Below are 22,219 nucleotides of genomic sequence, written 5' to 3' on the forward strand. Positions count from 1 at the left end.
TTGAACCCGGGACCCTTCAGTCTGCAGGCTGAAGCTCTATGCACTGAGCCAAACCGGTTTCGGCGATCTTTTCTTTTTAAATGATATTTAGAGAGAAGAAGAAGAAGAAGAAGAAGAAGAGAGAGAGAGAGAGATAGAGAGAGAGAGAGAGAGAGAGAGAGAGAGAGAGAGAGAGAGAGAGAGAGAGAGAGAGAGGGAGAGAGACATCAATGTGAGATAGAACCCACAACCTGGTATGTGCTCTGACCAGGAATCAACTTGGTCAAAGGGATATAGCTCCAAACAACTTAGTCACACTGACCAGGACATTTTATGATCTTCTGATGCATATTTATTGTTAAAACTGCATAAATAAAATTCTGGGAAACATATGTTGTAGCAACATCTTTTGACAAGTGTATGTTATTTAACATTTAAGCAATGTAGCTATTTTATACTGTTTTATTCACTTACTGTTCGATACACAAAAACTCTGAGCTGTTTGCCTCCAATGGTTTCAAGTTTTTGTCCATTGTAAAGCTCATTAAGTCCAACTTTTACTTTCAATATATGATTCTGCAGAATTAATTTAAGAAGGCGCTGATCCATGCTCAGAGTATTATCTATAAATAAATTTTAAGGAAAAAAAATATGATGGTATTTAGAAAGCATTAAGTTTCTCTTGGTATGAGAAAATAATGAAAATGAATCATTCTTATCATTGATACTATGGATCCTACACTCATAACATACATAACTCAATTAAATGCTCAAAGCAATGTATTTTATGCACCAACAGAAGCCTTATGAGCTATTTCATCTAGTGACTAAAACATGTTTCCAAGCAGTCCAAACATTAGGTTTCATTTTTGTGAAGACTATGTAGTTTTATGTACCGTAGTCATTGGAAAAAATTAAACTCTAGTGTTGGCCAAGAATTTTTTTGAGAATTTGATATCAAATATCCATATGAAAGACTACTGATGAATCATTTGTAAATTTATCATTGTTACTGAAGATAAAATCAAAGCACTAACATCTTAAAGGTAGGTTAATATTAATGCATATGGACATCATTATTACAAAGAAGAAAAACATTTCTAGGAATTTGAAATTTTTATTGATAGCTTCTGTCATAATTTGGTATTTGGAAAATTATAAAAATAGGTGGCATATATATATATGAAAGCCTAAGTGACCATTATGACTGAATGACCAGAACGACTGGTCAACCAGTCGCTATGATGCTCACTGACCACCAGGGGGCATATGCTCAACACAAGAGTTGCCCCCTGGTGGTCATGGCACTCCTACAGTCAACCTCCCATGGCTCCTCCCCCCACTAGCCATCCTCAGGCGGTCCCTCCTCCCAGCTGTTTGCCCCCTTTCCCATGGGCCTCAATCACCAGCCAGGCTAGGGAACACCATCAATGCATGAATTTGTGCACCAGGCCTCTAATTTGTTTATATAATTATTAAATTATGTCTAACAATCTAAATATGTCTTTAAAAAGCACTTTTCTAGAAAAAATGGCAGGTTGCATTCATCTGACTGTCACTGAATAGCAGCTATTAGGCAAAATATTCACAATAGTTTATAACTTAATATAGAAGTATGCAATATTCTCTTGTTTTATTTATTTATAATTTAACATGTTACTGTCAAATTTTGAGATAGAAAATATACCTGTTTATTCCTAAATATTATGTTGGTGTTAAAGAAAAAAAATCAGACTTATTTTTCTTTAGATTCATTATGTGTGCTGGTAATATGGTTATATTCAGAAAACAATTAAATACCTCTTATCATAATCTTTCACTCTCTTTATGTTATTACCTATTAAAATAAAATCTTTGAAGTAAAGGACATTTCAATAGAGGCTATGTAATACTAATACACTGTATGTGTATCCAATACAAAAACTAATCAAGAACTTGTAAAACATATATTATTCATTTTTGCAAATAGTCATGGTGAAGAAAAAATGGTGTGGATGGGTTGGGGGCTGAAAAGCAGGAATGGCATTGTCCAGTAGTACGTACCAGAAAATGCATTATTCACAGGTGCCAGCAAAGTATATTCTCCATCTGGCCTCAGAGCAGATGCCAAACCTAATTGGGCTATGAGGTCTGCAAAAGTGGTTTGTTGATTTCCAGCCAGCTCAATAACTTGTTTGGCTGTAAAATAAACCATCACAATTCCCAAAATGTCATCAGTTTTATCATCATGATGAAATTAGTAGATCAATTATTAGCTGTTTCCTATAAACTATTTGCTGCAATGACAATTTAATAAGACATCCTGCCTTTTCTTAATAAGAATTCCAGCTTCCCTTTTAGGGAATTAATAACATTAAAACATTTCAGAAGGAAAATATATTTCTGTCTTCTTGCTTTTAATGTTCTTTAATTCTCTATTGCTCACTCCTTTACTCTTGTGAGTACCATAGCTCTTTCATTTATTCAAAGATGATCATTTAGTTATATCGTTCCTTGTTCCTTCCCCTCCCCCCCACAGGGTTTAATTTGACACTATAAGAACCTTTATAAGTATTAGATATTAGAAATCCTAAAAAACCAAGTTTCCATGCATAGAGTGCCCATGACTCCACAGGTTAACTATTTTTTTAAAATATATATTTTATTGATTTTTTTACAGAGAGGAAAAGAGAGAGATAGAGAGCTAGAAATGTCGATGAGAGAGAAACATCGACCAGTTGCCTCTTGCACATCCCCTACCAGGGATGTGCCTGCAACCAATGTACATGCCCTTGACTGGAATCGAACCTGGGACCTTTCAGTCCGCAGACCGATGCTCTACCACTGAGTCAAAGCGGTTTCGGCGAAGGTTAACTATTTAACACTAAATTCACTCATTATTTATTTTGTGTTTGTGTTTCACATGCCATTCCTTATACTACATATTCATCTTTCATGGACTTATTCTTGAGGCATCATAATTGATAAACAATAGTAGTTAGAAGAATATAAAACTGTTACTCACCAGAATCAGGAATTAGGACTTGATCAATCAAATGAATAACACCATTGTTTGTCACAATATCTTTTTTATTCACCATTTTGATTCCATTTACTGTTATGCTGTCACCATCACATCCTATCTCAATTGTGTTTCCTTCCAGAGTCTCAAAGACTGCTCCTCCTGTAATAGCCTCAGAACACTGGAGAGTGTTTAAAATGTGATATTTCATGAGAGCTGAAGGACAGGATAAAAAGAGAAAGTATTCATATCAAGGAAAATAGAATTTGATCCTTAAAAAACTTATTTCATTATGAAGCTAAATATTCCTAAGAAATATTATAAATATATAGGCTAAACTAAATGTTTTCAAAGTCTGTTGAAGTTCTTTTACTGTTTTTTCATCAACTATATAACTCAGCTCAGTAGGAAGAAGAAAAGAAGATCAGTTGTATGAAATAATTTGTATAATACTAACAAAATGTGTCTGATCAAGTTCCCACTATCATAAGAAAGCACTTTTTGTTATTAAAGCAAAAAAATAAATTTATTCAATTCAGAAGGCCTATAAGTTATTTGTTAACTGACATTAGTCCCAAAACACCTGAGTAGTATCTTGCATTAGCCATTCATAACAGAATACCTGTACATAAATTTGTAAAGCAATTAATAGAAGCTGAAGGCAAGACAAAGAATTCCCTTATGACAACATATAGAAAGTATCTAAAGTAAAGATTATTTTTGAAGGATATCTCAAGGGATCAATGCTTCAACTATTGTTGGATGCTGCGCATTGCCTTTATTAGCAGATAGAGGCTGGTTAACCTTGAAGGCTCTGGCAAAGGTCAGAGCCAAGCACCCACTGTCTAGTTGAGACAAAAAGAGCTGAAGCAACTTCCACCTTTTAATCTTATGTAAATCCTTGCTGATGGGCTATCATTGGAATTGCCTGCCTAAGGGCTATGGGTGTAACCCAAAACCTGAATAAAAGGGATAAGAAGGCCAAACAGAGTAAAGCAGAGTCCTTCCTCTTGAGCTGGGCTCCCACCTGGCCCCCAATATTTCCAAATTAATATTTTCTAGTCTCTTTCATTTGTATGCGGCCTAAGCCAGACCCCAAACCCTGAACCTGAACCCTGAACCACGTGGGATGTGGGAGGGATATTCACAGACTATATTATATTTATATCTGAATTTTCAAAATTCTCATTTTAAATTGGTTAAATGTATTTTGGAAGAGGGTAAGTGAAATGTATTAGTCACAATATAAAATCTATTTGAAAATAGAAAAGGAGACTGGAAAGAAGCCAAATTTTATACATCAATAAGTAATGCCCCAAGAGAACCATGCAATTTATTCAACTCATTCATATCTTTTAGCATAAGTTTATAATTAAGAGCATTTAATAATTTGTATATAGCATTAAAATTTGATGGTCTAAGATTTTTTTATACTTGCTGATTCTTTTAATGTTGCTATTTACTTACTTGAAAGTAGTACAAAAGTGTAATGTAATCTTTATTATATTATTATTTTAATTACTTTAATTATTAAATTAATTTTCATATGCTTTCAAAAACTTTGCTTTTTAAAATTTTTATAGTTCACCTAAATCTTTTTCTTTGTCTTTGCTTATCAAAGCTGATAACATTAGCATGGCATTCTCTTTTTTATTTTATTTTATTCTTAAAATTCTGGGAAGCTTCCCATATAGGGAAACATTTTTGTACCTTCAGAAGCCACTTTATCTCCCATGATCCTTTCTAAGACACCTCGTGGAAGTTTCTCAAAAGCCTCATTGGTGGGTGCAAAGAGCGTGAAGTGACCATCTCTTCCCAGAGCTTCCAATATATCAGATGTGATGGCTGCTGCCTAAAACACAAATGTGCTTTTTAGATGCTTGCACATTATAAATCCAAAAGAAAATTACAAGACACTTAGCCTAGTCTGACAAGAATTAGCTCATTCTACAGAAAACTATGAAAGTTTGCTCTATATACTTTGTAGAAACATTATAGTATGATACTTTTTGGCACATGAACTATGTCCTTTTCATCTTTTTTCAAATTATGTCTATAAAAATGACAATTCTGCCATTATTTGTACAACTGTAGAAATATGCAGCAGTACAGAAAATAACTAAGATATACACATTCTAAACATACTAAATATACTGCAGTCATGTAATTAATAATTTTTATCTATGTTGTCCACCTAAATATTATTTCATATGAGATGATTTATTCTATGTAAAAGGAAAACTTTTCATTTCAAGAAATATATTTTTTGTGTTTCTGCCAGATTTAACAGCATTTTATTGTTTTTAGATTCTGACATAGAAAGAGAAGGAATTTCAATGATCCATGACAATCTACTATTGCTTCTTGTTCTTACCCTAAAAGATGAGAGGTCATCTTCTGCTTCAATAAAGTCTTGAATTGAGTTACCAATTTGTGTAAGGACACGGTCAATGACATGTACAACACCATTTGTTGCAATCTGGTTCCCATGGATGATTCGAGCACAATTAACGGTGACAACCTATAATTATTTGGGAAAATCAAAGTGCAAGAATCAGAGCTATCCATTGACTACTGAGATAGCAAGCTCATTTCCTATTTTGAATTTATACCAATAAAATTAACATAAAGAAAGACATTCTGAATATAAATTCTGAGAATGAAAACTTGCATATTGCTATAAAAAAAAGAGAGAGAAAACAGAGCCAGTAGAGAACTCACATATATTAGTCACACTTAACATAAAGCATAAGAAAAAAGCATTTTTTCATTTGAATAATTACTTTGATTTTTTTTCCTTTTATAGATACAGTAATCAACTACTTCTAATGTAGAGCAATATATAATATTAAAAGCTTAATATGCTAATTAGACCGGATGTCCTTTTGGCATCCTTCCATCCTACTGGATTAAGCCGAGACTTCGAGGAAAGCCAGGGTCCCGGGTGCCAGAGGGAAGCCTGTGCCAGCAGCCAGGGGAAAGAAGGCCTACTCTTGCGTGAATTTTGTGCATCAGGCTTCTAGTAACTTACATAAAAAGTCTAATCCTAAAATAAGTTCTAAGAGTGAAAAACAATTATTGTATAAAGATACTCAGTTTGATTATAATAATGTCCTAAATATTTCCTCTTCAGTGACACTTTTTGACTGTTGAAAGAGCCCTATGAACTTGTTGTAAGTTTTACGCAAAGATTCTTATCTAAATACACAAGAACCCAAATCAGTATAGTAGCCAGAGACTGAATAAAGGAATTTTTATTCTCTGATTATTCTTTGACACATTCTTTGATAAATTCTCATTTATTATTTTTCTCTGATAACTATTTTTTAAGCTTATCAACTACTAAGATGTCCTCTTTTAGAACATCTAAGTCTATTGTTAATTTAATTTTTCCTCACAATCATTCTTTAGTAGAAATCAGTCACTGAATCAATAATGTACCTGCCTTAAACATGGGACAAAGCCATGTTATGGCACCTATACTTACTAACTTTTATTAGCTCTGTGAACATTATATAAATAGTACAGAAAAAATTAAGGGCAACATTACTTAGAAATGTACTGTTAACTAGAGAAACTTACCCCATTAGGATAATGGTTAATGAAAAGCCCCAAATTGTTATACATCGAAGGAACAATCATGCCATTTTTTAAGTCTTTGGTTAACATTCTCTTATTAACCATGTGGCTATGTAAAGCATTCAATAATTCAACATTTACATTGCTCTCCAAACCTCTACGAATATCCTAGGAAAAATTAAAATTATAAAAGTTTATTTTATTGTGATTCATTACTAATATTATTATATTTACACTATCAGTCCTCTAATTATTTATCTTTGCATTGTCCAGCTGAGCAAACCAAACTGACATAAATAACTTATTTTTTATTATTTAAATTAAGGACTTTTGTAAGTACAGGTATTCAGTTAAGTATCTGAATCTGGTAGAGTGCGTGGGCATTTTTGGAGACAAAACAATATGTTAAATGTATATATGGATAAAGTGACAATCTTGATATAAAGTAAAGGCTTATGGTGTTATACAATTTTCAGACATTTAAATTTTTTGAGTAATAAAACAAAAACATTAAATTGCATTCAATATTTTAATTTAATAAATGATTTTATGTTTATTCAAAACAAATTTAAGAATTCAAACATTCTGTACCTTTTTGCTTATCCAAAATTATATATGATATCATGGTGTACATGGTGCTATGAGAAGTATAATAATAGCTAAGGTGAAGTTTCTACTTTTAAGGTACTTATCACATAATAGCATGCAAAAATAAACACAATAAGATAGAGGACAGAAGGAGAAAAAATATTTCAATGATCAAATGAGAAAAGCCAATTTTTCAAGGTTTGTAGAGGCATTGAAGGGTAGATAGAATAGGAGTGGTGCAATGATCATTCTGAGTCCAATTGATAAATATTAAATGAGCAGAAGTTATCTAGTGAGATTAGCACATATTCGAGTTTCTCTGATAATATTAAGAAAAGTATGTGGAACAATAACATATAAAACTTTAATGATTGAGTAAAGTGTAAATTAAACTGACAATGGGAAGCCACTGAAGATTTTGTGGCATTGGATTATAATAATTAGAAAGGGCCTTAGAAAGGTTAATGTGGTGTAATGCATAGCAAACATGAGGGTATTAAGAGTATGAAACATGGGAGACATTGTTAGCTGAAGCAGCCTCCACCTTGTTTGTCCCACAACCCGAACCCTGAATTGGAACCCTTTCCACGGGGGATGTAAAAGAGATTTTTACATCCACAAAGGGACTTCTGGAGGAGAACGTATTTTTCGCCTAAGAGTGAAGGAAGGAAAAAAATTACACTGAGAAAAGGTGTGGAAAATTCACCGGAAATAGTAAGAAAAAGACATACGGAGAGACATCGACGTGAGAGATATCAGTTGGTGCCTCACACATGCACCCTGACTGCTGGAAATCCATCCTGCAACCCAGGAAAAGGCATACCACATAACCAGACATCCTGAAAAGAGAGACCATGGGGAGACAGAGAAATAGCCCGCATATGAAAGAAAGGCAGGCATCACCAGAAAAGGAAGTAAACGAGTCAGAGGCATGCAGCCTACCAGAGCAAGAATTCCGAGTAATGATCATAGGATGGCTAAAAAGAATGGAAGAAAAATTTGACAATAACCAATAAGAAATGAGGAAGAACCATGAGGAACTGAAGAAGAACCAAGAGGAATAGAAGAAGAACCAAGAAGAAATGAAAAATGACATCACGACCATGAAGAACTCAATAGAAAGCATCAAGAGTAGACTAGATGAAGCAGAGGACCGCATCAGTGAGCTAGAAGACAAGATGGAAAAAAATACCCAATTAGAGCAGCTTCTAGAAAAAAAAAATTAAAAAGCAGGAGGAGAGCCTATGAGAGCTTTGGGAAAATACAAAAGAAAATAATATTCTAATAAGAGGGGTTCCAGAAGGAAAGTAAAATGAGGTAGACATGGAAAAAGTATTTCAAGAAATAATGACAAAAAACTTTCCTGAGATAGAGAAGAAAAACCCCACACAAATCCAAGATGCTCGCAGAGTCCCAAGCAAAATAAATCCCAGAAGACAGATGCCAAGACACATTATAATTAAATTGGCAAACAACAACGAAGAAGTAAGAATCTTAAAAGCAGCCAGAGAGAGACAGAAAGTTACATACAAAGGAACCTCCATCTGACTAGCAACTGATTTCTCAACAGAAACATATCAGGCCAGAAGGGAATGGGATGAAATATACAAAGTCATGCAAAGGAAGGGTCTGAATCCAAGAATACTGTTCCCAGCAAGGCTATCAATCAAAATAGAAGGGGAAATCAGGAGCTTCACAGACAAAAAAAGACTAAAGGAATTTGTCTCCACCAAAGCAGCAATGCAAGAAATGCTAAAGGGTCTACTGTAAAAATAAAGAAATAAGAAGTGAAGAAGGTACATGGGTATAGAATAAAAATGGCGTCAAATGAGTACCTATCAATAATAACCTTAAATGTAATTGGATTAAATGCTCCAATCAAAAGACATAGGGTGTCAGATTGGATAAGAAAACAAGACCCATACATCTGTTGTCTACAAGAAACCCACATCAGAAAAAAAGATGCACACAGACTGAGGGTGAAGGGATGGAAAAAAGTTTTCCAGGCAAATGGAAATGAAGAAAAAAAAAAAAAAAGCTGGGGTAGCAATACTTATATCTGACAAATTAGATCTCAGAGTGAAGAACATAACAAGAGATAATGAAGGCCACTTCATAATACTAAAGGGAACAATCCAACAAGAAGAAATAACCCTGGTAAATACAATATATATGCACCCAATACAGGAGCACCCAAATACATAAAAAAAAAACTGCTGAGAGATTACTAGCAATACAATCATAGTAGGAGATTTTAATACCCCACTGTCACCCTTTGACAAATCATCTAAACAAAAAATCAGCAAAGAAATATTAATCCTAAATGACTCACTAGACCAGATGGAATTAATTGGCATCTTCAGAACATTCCACCCCAAAGCCACAGAATATACATTCTTCTCAAGTGCACATGGGACATTCTCAAAGATAGATCACATTTTGGGACATAGGCAAAGTCTCTTCAAATTCAAGAAGATAGAAATCATATCAAGCATCTTCTCAGATCATAATGGCATAAAACTGGAAATTAACTACAATAAAAATAATCCAAAGAAATCAAACACATGGAGACTAAACAGCATGCTATTAAACAAGGACTGGGTTACCAGAGAAATCAAGGAAGAAATTAAAAACATCCTGGAAACAAATGACAATGAAAACACAACAATCCAAAATCTATGGGACACAGCAAAAGCAGTTTTGAGAGGGAAGTTCATATCCTTACAAGCCTATTGCAAAAAACTAGAAAAAATGGTAACAAATGATCTAACTCTACAACTCAAAGAGTTAGAAAAAGAGCAACAAGAAAAGCCCAGTGTAAGCAGAAGGAAAGAAATAACAAAAATCAGAGCAGAGATAAACGACATAGAGACCAAAGAAACAATACATAAGATCAACAAAACAAAGAGCTGGTTCTTTAAAAGGATAAACAAGATAGATGAACCTCTAGCCAGGCTAACCAAGAAACAAAGATAGAGGACCCAAATAAACAAAATCAGAAATGAAAGAGGTGAAATAACAACAGACCCCACCGAAATACAACTGATTGTTACAAAATACTACGAACAACTGTATTCCAACAAACTGAACAACTTGGAGGAAATGGACATATTCCTAGAAAATACAAACTTCCAAAACTCAATCAGGAAGAATCTAAAAATCTCAATAGACCAGTGACTTGGGAAGAAATTGAAACAGTCATCAAAAAGCTTCCAGCAAACAAAAGCCCAGGGCCAGATGGCTTCACAGGAGAGTTTTACCAAACATTCAAGGAAGAACTAAAACATATCCTCCTCAGACTATTCCAAAAAATCCAAAAGGAAGGAACACTTCCAAACTCCTTCTATGAAGCTAGCATCACTCTAATACCAAAACCAGATAAAGACAACTCAATGAAAGAGAATTACAGGCCAATATCCCACATGAACACAGATACCAAAATTCTCAACAAAATTCTAGTAAATGGACTCCAGAAGAACATCAGAAAGATCATACACCATGACCAAGTAGGATTTATTCCAGGAATGCAAGGATGGTACAATATCGCAAATCAATAAACGTGATACATCACATAAACAAATTGAAAGATAAAAATCATATAGTCATATCAATTGATGCAGAAAAAACATTTGATAAAATCCAACACCCTTTCCTGATAAAAACTCTTAACAAGGTGGTAGTACAAGGATCTTACCTCAACATAATAAAAGCTAAATATGATAAACCCATAGCCAACATTATACTCAATGGGCAAAAACTAAAACCATTCCCTCTAAGAACAGGAACAAGACAGGGATGCCCACTCTCACCACTCCTGTTTGACATAGTACTTGAAGTACTAGCCATTGCAATTAGACAAGAGGAGGAAATAAAAGGCATCCAAATTGGAAAAGAAGTAAAGTTATCCTTATTTGCAGATGACATGATATTGTACATAAAAAACCCAAAGGACTCCATTAAAATCTAATTGACTTAATAAATGAATTTGGCAATGTAGCAGGATACAAAATTAATGCCAAGAAATCCATGGCATTTCTATACACCAACAGTGAAACTACAGAACAGAGACTAAAAAAGCAATTCCATTTACCATCACACCAAAAAATTAAGATACCTAGGAATAAACTTAACTATGGAAGTAAAGGACCTATTTGAAAAAGAGATAGAGGAAGTTGAAAGGAGATGGAAGAACATACCATGTTCATGGATTGGTAGAATCAACGTCATCAAAATGTCCATACTTCCTAAAGCAATCTATGGGTTCAATGCACTCCCCATTAAAATACCAATGACATATTTCACTGACCTAGAAAGAACTCTCCAAAAGTTTATTTGGAACAATAAAAGACCCCGAATAGCCACAGCAATCCTGAGAAAGAAGAGTAAAGTAGGAGGGATCTCAATACCAGACTTCAAACTATATTACAAAGCCACTGTTCTCAAAACAACCTGGTAATGGCACAAGAACAGACATATAGATCAATGGAATAGAATCGAGAACCCAGATATCAACCCAAATCACTATGCTCAATTAACATTTGACAAATGAGGCACGAATATACAATGAAGTCAAGACAGTTTCTTCAATAAATGGTGTTGGGAAAATTGGACAGACACGTACAAAAGAATGAAACTAGATCACCAACTTATACCATTCACAAAAATAAACTCAAAATGGATACAGGACTTAAACATCAGATGGGAAACCATAAAAATACTAGAAGCATCCACAGGCAGCAAAATCTCAGACATATGCCAAAAAAACGTCTTCACTGATACTGCTCATAGGGCAACGGAAGCTAAAGAGAAAATAAACAAATGGGACTACATCAAAATAAAAATCTTTTTATAGCAAAAGAAACCATCATCAAAACAACAAGAAAGCCCTCTATATGGGAGAACATATTTGCAAATGTTATCATTGATAAAGTTTTAATCTCCAACATTTACAGACAGCTTATACAACTAAATAAAAGGAAGATGAATGATCCAATTAAAAAATGGGCAATGGACATAAATAGAATATTTTCAAAAGAAGACAGAAGGAAGGCCAAAAGGCACATGAAAACATCTCAAAGTCACTAATTGTCCGAGAGGTGCAAATCAAAATAACAATGCGGTACCATCTCACACCTGTCAGAATGGCCAACATCAACAAATCACCAAACGACAAGTGTTGGCGAGGTTGAGGAGAAAAAAGAACCCTTGTGCACTGCTGGTGGGAATGCAGACTGGTGCAACCACTGTGGAGAACAGTGTGGAGTTTCCTCAAAAAACTGAAAATGGAACTCCCATTTGACCCAGTAATCCTACTTCTAGGAATATATCCCAAGAAACTAGAAACACCAATCAGAAAGGATATATGCACCCCTATGTTCATAGCAGTACAATCTACAATAGCCAGAATTTGGAAACAGCCTAGGTGCCTGTCAGCAGATGACTGGATCCAAAAACTATGGTACATCTACACAATGGAATACTATGCTGCCATAAAAAAGAAGGAATTCTCATCATTTGCAGCAACCTGGATAGAATTGGAGAATATCATGCTGAGTGAAATAAGCCAATCAATGAAAGAGAAATACCACATGACCTCACTCATTTGTGGATGATAAAGAACATTATAAACTGATGAACCAAGAGACAGATATAGAGACAGTAAAGCAACAGGCAGACTGTCAATTTACAGTGGGGAGGAGAGGAAGGTCTGGGGGAGATAATAGATCAACCGAAGGACTTGTGTACATGCATATAAGTACAACTAATGGACATAAAACTCTGGGGAGGGAGGGTATGTATGGGAGGGAGGGGGTGACAAAAAATCAATAAAAAAAGAGTATGAAACATGGGATATGGGTGACTAACTAGTTTGTAAAAACTGGAGAGAAAGGAGGTAAGGATGACATACAATATCCAAGTCTAAACACTGAGACTGCTATTGCCAATTGTGGAAAAAAGACAGAGAAAAAATAATTGTTTATGTATATGTTGTAGATACCTTTTGTTTAAAGATACAGATAATGTATCCAAAGAACAATATTAAGATGGACATTAGAAATATTCTCCTGGAGTTCCAAAAAGAGCAAGTACAAGAAACAGATAAGATGTTATTTGCACTAAAGTAATAGCTGAAGTCATCAGAGGTGTATATAAAGAGGAAAGTCTACTGCACACACTTTAATAACACCCATTCTTAAGGCAAGGAAGAAGAGGAGTCAGCAAAAGAAATGTGGTTAAAGACAACCAGAAGAGAGAGTTCTATAATGCAAGCAATTATAAGATACTATCCAGAGGAATCTGCCTAAATTTTTCCAAATATGTTTTGCTGTAGTAGCAATTATCAATTCTTCAAGTAGAAAGTAGATTATAATCATCTGTAAATATCTCTGATTATTTCATTGCAAAATTCATATTTTCTCTCATGTTGAGTTAAAGTTCTTAAATAATGTTATTGTTACAGTACATTTTGATACCAGTTTATAGATTTGGGAACTGAGTCATAATTTGGTGTTCGTAAGTCAGGCTATTCACAAAAAGTCTGAAAATAAAATGTATTGTTTACAACACTTCATTTAAATATTTATACATATATTTATAAATCTTTCAATCTCTAAATAGCCATATATATTTACATACATTTCAAATAATAAAGTATATCTATAAAATGTAATAAATTTCAAATTTCACTAAGCTTCTTACCTTTCTATTAGATATGTCAAAATTGCATATATTACCTGGCTGAGTGTGGCTCACTGGTTGAACATGAACCCAGAAACCAAAAGGTTCCATTCTCAGTTAAGGCATATGTCTGGGTTGCAGCTTGATCCCCAGTAGGGGACATGCAAAAGGCCGCCAATCAATGATTCTCATCATTGATGTTTCTATCTCTCTCTCCCTGTTCCTTCCTATATGAAATCAATAAAAGTATATTTAAAAAAATTTTAATTACATATATTTTCTCACAACCAAAAAAGAAAGAGTAAAATAGAATAATAATAAGTGATTGTTTGGTAGACCATTTTTAGTTTGCTTTTTCTTTATTAGACTATAAGGATGCTGAATTTTATTTATGGATATATGAAAATGACTTATTCCTCACCTTCAATAACTAATCCTTTTATGTATCTTCATATATGTGTAATTGAAAGACATACTAGTAAACTGCTATTAATTTCAAAGTTCATAAAGCAATTAAAAATAAAATAATAATTGCAACAAAAGTAATTATATTAAATAAAATGAATTACGGAATCCAAGTTGTCCCAAGCCTCATTACTCGGTGCAAAGTAAGTGAATGATCCTTTTCCTTCGATCTCTTCTCTCAATTTTGAGACATCAGAATAGTGTTGTGTTGTGGTGGCTCCCACAATGCCCAGAGTACCATAAATATTATCAATAGGCAAAACTGAAATAATTAAGAAATAAATAAGAATTTAAGATATTATTTCAAGAATATTATGTTTCAAGCATTTAAACTTTACACTAGTTGTAAGTTCCCCCATACATTGCATTTATAATTTTAGTAATAAAATGATTCATCAGTCTTATATGAAAACTGCCTTTTGAGTGTTAAATAAAATACTATTGAAAACTATTATTTCATATACCCTTTTTATTTATGCATAAATTTTAAATTATCATTCTAATTTAACATATAGTCTGTTTAGGTGCCAACCTTTCTATTTCAATAATAACTCAATTATAATTACCAGTAAATATCTCTGATTATTTGATATTTTCTCTCATGTTGGCTTAAAGTTAAATAGTATGTTATTATTATGTATAGAAATAAAATTTTGATAGATTTGGGTCCTTTGTGAAATAGGTCAAAGTATCTCACATGTCCATAATAGCTCTCTTTGACTTCCAGAAGAAAGATGAATAAATCAATGTCAAACTTAAGCATGGTGTAGAAACCTATTTTTTATAACTATTTGAAAATTACTACTTTGGACAATCTCATCAGATAAGTGATTATTACAGTTGTGTCTATAATAAGAGTAGGTGATATAATTAATATATTAAATGATAAAATCAGAATTTAAAAATACTCCAACAGGATGGAGAAAATTAGTCAAAATTAACAGATTAAATATAGCATGGTTCCATGTAAGTTCTATGCTTAAGTTGAAAACTAAAATCCTGAGAAAGACCTGACTGGATAGTGTTCATATAAACAAGGCCTGTAATAAATTTTAATTGATTTGCAAATTCAATATGAGCTAATAATATGACATGGTAACTAATTATATTACCCAACTTCAGGAGCACCCAAAAGTAAGATATTTGTCTTGATATTCTCTCAGCTTCTTGGAACTGAATTATAAATACCAGTCTGGATAACAATCAGAAAAAAAGATGACTGAACTGGGTACTTTTTATGGGTTGATGTCCATGATGGTGAGACATCCAAAGTCTATGCAGCTTTAGAGAAAGTAGGATTGACTCCCACTTCCCCCAGAAAAGAGAAGATTGTGTTGGGGAAGAGAGGGTAGCTAGAGAAACATTGTGGTGGTTGGTGCTGAATATCAGAATAGCTACCATTTCAAAGAGGAAATAGATTAATTGCTTTTTTCCTCTAGTAGGCAGAGTTTTAGGAAACCAACTTTCAGTATGAGGAACATAAAACCAGAGCTGTCAAATTAGAAAAGATAATGCCTTGGCTAAATAGCTATATGTTTCTAGATATGTTCAAAGAAAGAGATTATGTAGAGGAAATTTTTGTTCATGAAGAAAAGTTGAACTAACTTAATTTAAGCATCTGTTGCATTCAATGTATCCAAATTACATTGTAATACTTTACCGCCATGATAAATTAGTGATTAACACAAATATATGGGGGCATAATTGGGATGTATCATGATGCTAAACACACACACACATTTTACTTCTCTACAAGCTACTTCAACTTTTTCCCTCAAACAATACAAAATTTTCATTTAATTCAGTTACTAAAATTTTACCTGCTGGGCAGCCTTTCATTCCTTCCATCCTCATATAACCAGGGCAACATTCATATAACACAGTCCTGTGCATTAGAAGAAAATCAATATTAAAATGGGGAACTACAGAGAATACATTTTGACATAAACTTTGTAATGCATATGCTATAAAATTTTTGGAATCCAGAAATCAGTCATTTGTTTATTTTTGACACTAAGGTATTTGTATTAGTTTGAAGATATAATAAAGATTTTCCATAAATATGTCAGAAAACCAGTCCTTTCTTATATACTTAATGTGCATTCCAAATATACATCATGGTAATCCTATCTAATAAAGAGGGAATATGCTAATTGACCATCACACCCACAGCCAATAAGGAGAGAATATGCTAATTGACTTTCATGCCCTCAAAGATGGCAGTGCGCATATCCACAAGTTGATAGCGTCCAGTCCCCTCAGCTCAGCTGGGTGGCAGGTGTGTGGCCCGACTGGACCCAACCCAAGGCAGGTCTGGCCACTACACGCACTTGCCTCCAGAGTCTCCCAGTCCCCTTAGCACCCTAGTCACCTAGGGGTAGCCTCAGATGTTGGCTTCCCAGCAACCCAGGGCCGACCCAATGTGCAGGCAAGCCTTGGAAGGTGGTAGCCCAGCTGCCCAGGGCTGCCCAAGGCTCAGGTAACCAGGGCTGGCCAAGGCTTGCTCTGCCAGCAGTGGCAGCAGCAAAGATGTGATGGGGGCATTGCCTTTTCCTGATCGCCGGGTTGTCTCCTGCTTCTGAGGGCTCCTGGACTATGAGAGGGGGTAGGCTGGGCTGAGGGACTCCCCCTCACCCCCTCCAGTGCATGAATTTTTATGTACTGGATCTCTAGTAAAAAATATAAAGAACAAAGATTTTTAAACCAGAGCCTTGGAATTCCCAGTTGGGGCCTGGCCTGAATCATGGCTAAGATCATTATCACTATTGACTTGTGATTATAATTGTAATGTGTGAATGACTCACAAGTCTACTAAATGTCTGCAAACTAACAGAAATAATGTCTTAATAAAAAAGTAACACCATTTGATAATCTATTAAGCCAATGAGTGGGAATGGGAAGCAATGTCCTCTGGTGTCCTACACTTGGTTACCCTGGGAGGTACAGTCCAGCTTTGAATACAGGATTCTTATTTGGAAATACAAATAATCCTGTGTATAACTCTTGTTCTCATCTGCATATATCCATTTGTTTAAAATAGTTAAAATAAAAGGACAGTTGATATTGTGTTAGTTACTTATTTCACATTCATCCATTTAATTTACCTTCAGAAACTCTGTAACTATTAAATCCACATTTCACAAGTTAAAAAAAAACAACGATGAAAACTCCAGAGGTTAAATGATTTCACATTTATTATTTGTACTCATATTTTAAATTTAGGAATAAGTTTTTAACAATTGTCCAATCCTTCCACACAATTTAAGGTAACTGACATTTAATGTGACCTGCTAAGAAGGTCCTCCGTTAAATATTCTGATTCTTAAGGTGTCTCTCACTGAGGATGAGATCCAAATTAATAAGAATCAAGGAGTCATTTCCACTGTTTTTTGACTAAGGACAAAATCTCTAATAATTTATCTTAGTAACTTATCCTGTCTATGACTCAGCTCCTTAATTTTAAAATGATGATTTTGGAGCACATGAATGGTTTTCAACATTTATATGCCCAATAGTATATTTTTATTAATAGTAACAGATTAAACAAATAATCAGGGCCCAATAGTGTATTTTTATTAATAGTAACAGATTAAACAAATAATCAGGTTTATCAATCAATAGAACATGCTTTCTAATTTTAAGTTAATCAGTGAAAAATATAACTAAAAGAGTAATTGTCTTTTTGGCTATAGTGGTGGCTTTTTGGCTATAGTGGTAGGCTTGGAATCCAGTGGTTTGGAATTAAGTGAAGAGATGAAATATTCAAATTCTTTTAACTTTAGCTTTGATAAAAACTCTGAGGTCAGTTAGAGTACTTTAGATAATTTCCAAATAACTGTAAGTAAGCATTGTAACTCAAAACCCCTAATATTTCAGGTCATTTTGCTTTTCTAGCCAATTTTTAAAATACAAAATAAAAAATGTGAGGCATAAAGGTTAAATGACTCACCTAAGAGAAAAGAGGGAATGAAAATTACATGGTCAACCTCTCACACAGATTCTATACCAAATCACATTGCCATGTACTTGCTTCCTTTGAACCTATATGACACATAGGTTAAGTAATGAGAAGTCCACTATTATATGGAGAAATGCAGGGAGAATTTCTTCATTCATGTATGTGACCCATTCCTTTTTTTTTTTTTTTTTTTAGAAAGCTCACAAATTGGGGAGGTTTTTCAAGAAAAATGGAGGAGGGATGCCCAAGGAAAGACATAGACTTTATGGTGTTGTCTTTGGAGCTGGCACATTCAGACAAAGATGAGACTTACGTTTTCTTTCCACAGATGGTACCTTGATACCAGTTTCTACAAGTGCTGAAGTATTTCTTTTTGGTGCCTAGAATCTGTTGAAGGGCACAGACATTTGGGCTTAAAAGATAGAAGAAAAGAAAAAAATTAATGTCATAAAGACGTCTATTTTTTTTTAATACCTACAGGTAAAATGGTTACAAAAAGTTAACATGTGGATTTGATTTTCAAGGATTTAATCAAAGTCTTACACAAACCTGAATTTTATTCAATCTTACTGAATCATTGGAAAAACTAAAATCTAAGAGAAAGAGAAAAGAAATGATCTCTGAGAATAAAACATCACTGTACCAAAAGTTAATCTAACAGTATTATAAAATCAGCGTTAGGTTTAATGCAATTTTGTTTTCACATATCTCATTACTTTTGATTGTAAATAATCAACTGACTCCTTTTAAGCCAAATATGTGATCATTTTAGGTATAGGGGAGCCTTTAGGGCTCTCTGAAGCAATGAGAAGTTAGACAATAAAAGATATAAGTTTTACTATGTCCACAGACACTATATTCTGCAAATTTCTAGGTAAGCCAACATAAAATGAAATAAAGGCTAGAATTAACTTAAATAATATTGCTGCACAAAGGAAAATTTATTTCTTTGAATTGAAGTAATAGATTTGAACATCTTTTGCTATAATTTTAAGTGTTTTTTTTTTCTCTTAAATAGATAGAAGTCTTATTTGCACTGTAAGGCATGGAACTTTTTATTATGAAAATCCTTCTAAGACACAGGAAGAAGTGCCAAGATCCCTTCCAAAAAATTCTAAATGGTTGGTTAAGATATTAAATTACAGCATAACTTTCAAAATGCTAACTTATAGCTGAATTTATTCCAAGAAATATAAATTATCTGCAATTTTACTCAACCTAAAATTTAAAAGCTCCTTAAATACTTCAAAAAATTCGGAGACCTTGTTATGTTACTCATTATTTAATTTTTATACAAAACTTTAATAAAAATTTTCCTAACATCATGAGAGATATTTCATAGCTGTTTACATAATGAGAATCTCTAACCAAAAATTCTTTAACTTTGAAAATCTTATTCCAGATTTTTGGAAGAAAATAAAAACACAAATAAATTACATCATAAAGAAATGCCCTGTTGAATGTTAGATAATAATTATATAGCATTATATAAAAAGCAATTACACACAATTATTTTGAAAGTATTTCTTAAAGTTTAAAACATAAAATCACATACTACTTGTTTTTTTTTTCTTATTACTTGTAATAAGTAGAAAAATATACATCATTGTATGTACAATAAACTAAGGTTGGGGGGGGGGAGGATTATAACTTAACTTACCCCTGATCTCGTCCTCTGATACGGCTATGAGCCAAAATTTTGTCATAATGACCATTGGCATTTGCATGGTTAACAACAACCAGCAAGAGCAGAGAAAATGAGAATAAGAAAGGAATCATCTTTAGCCTCTCCGTTGCAGTTAGTCCAGGAAGAGAACTGGCAGGAGGCTTTGGAGAGCTTAGAGTTTATATACATGCCAGAGTTGTGGGAGGGAGCACTGTATCAACCGTGGGAATCCGAAAAAAACATCAGCAGCTTCAAATTGCTAGCTAAAATCCACTTTTGTTAGTTAGGTTTCCTGAACAGATTGAGCCTCATTTTTACTCATATGAAGATATTTGTTTTTATTTATATTCTCTTTATTTTTAATACCTGGCTTCTTTCATGTTCATATTTCAATTTCTATTCTTTGGTAATTTAGAGGGGCCTTTTAATGGAAAATAAAATGTTTGGGTTTAAGGAATATTCTTCAATCCATCCCTTTCAGAGTACATGTTCCTGTGCTTCATGCAATCATTATTTTACTTTATCATATCTTGTCACATTTATTTCATATCAAAAGTGAAAAGCTACTTTATCTTTTTACCAGAAAACAGAAGAAGATATGTTTAGTAATCACAAAAGAGTAGTGGCTGTTAATTAAAAACAAATGTTTATTTAAAACTTGCATGAAATATGAAACAATAATTCTAACTTGCTGTCAAAAGTGTAGAAGAGGCTACATTTTCCTTGCAATCCTACTGAGGAGATCCCTCCCATTTCACTTCTCTTTTTAAATCTCAAGGGATAGATGGAATAAACATAGATCACTTCTGCCACTTAAGGAGGATCTCTAAGTCTTAAAACAAAGCGGAAAAGGAAAACATTTTAGTTTTATTGTTTATTCATTACATACTTCACATGATATTGAAAATCTCTAGGTAGTAAATCTTCTGATAAGCACTGGGCAAAAGTATCCCATATCAGAAAACAGTATTACTAATATAGCCATAACAGAATAGAGTCATAATATGAAACAAGAATGTTGCCATAATTAGTCTTCTGATTTTATCAAGAATAACTAAAGTCTCTTAATGCTACATGTAATTCCTAGCAAAGGGAATATTTTGGATAAAAGAAATCTGAAATTTAGAAGTCAGCAATGAGCTAAAATAATAAGTTCAGTAAATTTCCTTGAATAAACATGTTACAAACTATTCTAATGTTAAAGTGTAATTCAAATCTTTCTTGTGGCAAATTGTTTCTGCTGCAATGGCACATTAATTCTGCTTCCCTACTGGTAATATAAAGAAATTATACAATGAATCTCCATGTTGTCCAATTGGAAGTGCTATTAAGGGATCTGGATTGGACCAGAGAGAATTTCAAGTGTCAGGACAGTTATATTAAGCTTGTTACAGAATTTTGTCTTGGGGCAATACATAATTTTTCACCTTGCTGCCAGATTATTAAGAAAGTATAAAATGAAACAATACATTCTGAAGTATGATTCAATGCTTTTTTTTGAAATTTAAAAATATTGGTAGTCGCATATAGAAAATAAGAGCTAAGAAATGAAGAGAAGATGGCATAAAATGTAAATTATATTTTTTCCCTAGTCCCTTGTGGGAAGAAGAGAATTACTGTAGCCAATTTTTTATATTTCTGTGAATGAAATTATTCTAATTTCATCTGTATGTTGCTGGCATATATTATATAATAGATTTATATTTCTCTTATGTTGTGCAATTTGCTTATTGAGTAGGATAAAAAAAACTCTTATGAAAATAATTTCTATTTAATATCAGCAAATTAGCTGTTAGAACATTATTGATAACATAGTTATAAAAACTTCAATTCCAGACATTATTGTTTAGACATTATAGTATAGATTATTTATTTTCTTAAAACATAAGAATAGAGAATAAAAACTTCAATTCCAGACATTATTGTTTAGACATTATAGTATAGATTATTTATTTTCTTAAAACATAAGAATAGAGACTTGGAATTATAGAAAAATAAATCAAACTTAAAATACATAAATCTCTCTAATATCATCACAATAAATAGTAACTTACTCTTTATTGGGATGCTCACTATTATTGATGAAATTTTTAAAATTTTAGATAACCATAACTATTTATAAGTTTTTCTGTAATAAAACTACAATCTGCTCAAATCTAATGTGACTATTGAAGAGGAAGTAATAGGGTGTAGAGAGAAAGAGATATAGACTTGGATAATATATATTAAGAGTAAAAAAGCTCTTTAAATATAGACCAGAATAATAACAGATAAACTTGATTATGATTATAACAGTGAAGAAAGA

The 22,219-nt window shown here is 33.2% G+C and overlaps 1 protein-coding gene across 11 annotated transcripts in view; it reads right to left on the reverse strand.

The window, feature by feature from the left end:
* POSTN (periostin) overlaps positions 1-20,090 on the reverse strand; it is a 50,311-nt gene extending 30,221 nt beyond the window's left edge. For 10 of the 11 annotated variants that reach the window (XM_036454977.2, XM_036454976.2, XM_036454971.2 and 7 more), the window contains exons 1-10: positions 19,909-20,090; positions 18,562-18,660; positions 16,111-16,175; positions 14,395-14,552; positions 6,563-6,727; positions 5,355-5,501; positions 4,691-4,832; positions 2,984-3,196; positions 2,023-2,157; positions 454-602 (exon numbers count right to left, since the gene is read on the reverse strand). In XM_036454977.2, the coding sequence (XP_036310870.1) occupies positions 454-602; positions 2,023-2,157; positions 2,984-3,196; positions 4,691-4,832; positions 5,355-5,501; positions 6,563-6,727; positions 14,395-14,552; positions 16,111-16,175; positions 18,562-18,660; positions 19,909-20,027 (1,392 nt within the window). In that variant the 5' untranslated portion in view covers positions 20,028-20,090. The remainder of the gene's footprint in view (positions 1-453; positions 603-2,022; positions 2,158-2,983; positions 3,197-4,690; positions 4,833-5,354; positions 5,502-6,562; positions 6,728-14,394; positions 14,553-16,110; positions 16,176-18,561; positions 18,661-19,908) is intronic. The other variant, XM_036454978.2, reaches the window with a different exon arrangement.
* Between the last annotated feature and the right edge of the window lie 2,129 nt (positions 20,091-22,219).

Source organism: Pipistrellus kuhlii, unplaced genomic scaffold (assembly GCF_014108245.1).
Source record: "Pipistrellus kuhlii isolate mPipKuh1 unplaced genomic scaffold, mPipKuh1.p scaffold_m20_p_3, whole genome shotgun sequence".
In the NCBI taxonomy this organism is placed as follows: domain Eukaryota; kingdom Metazoa; phylum Chordata; class Mammalia; order Chiroptera; family Vespertilionidae; genus Pipistrellus; species Pipistrellus kuhlii.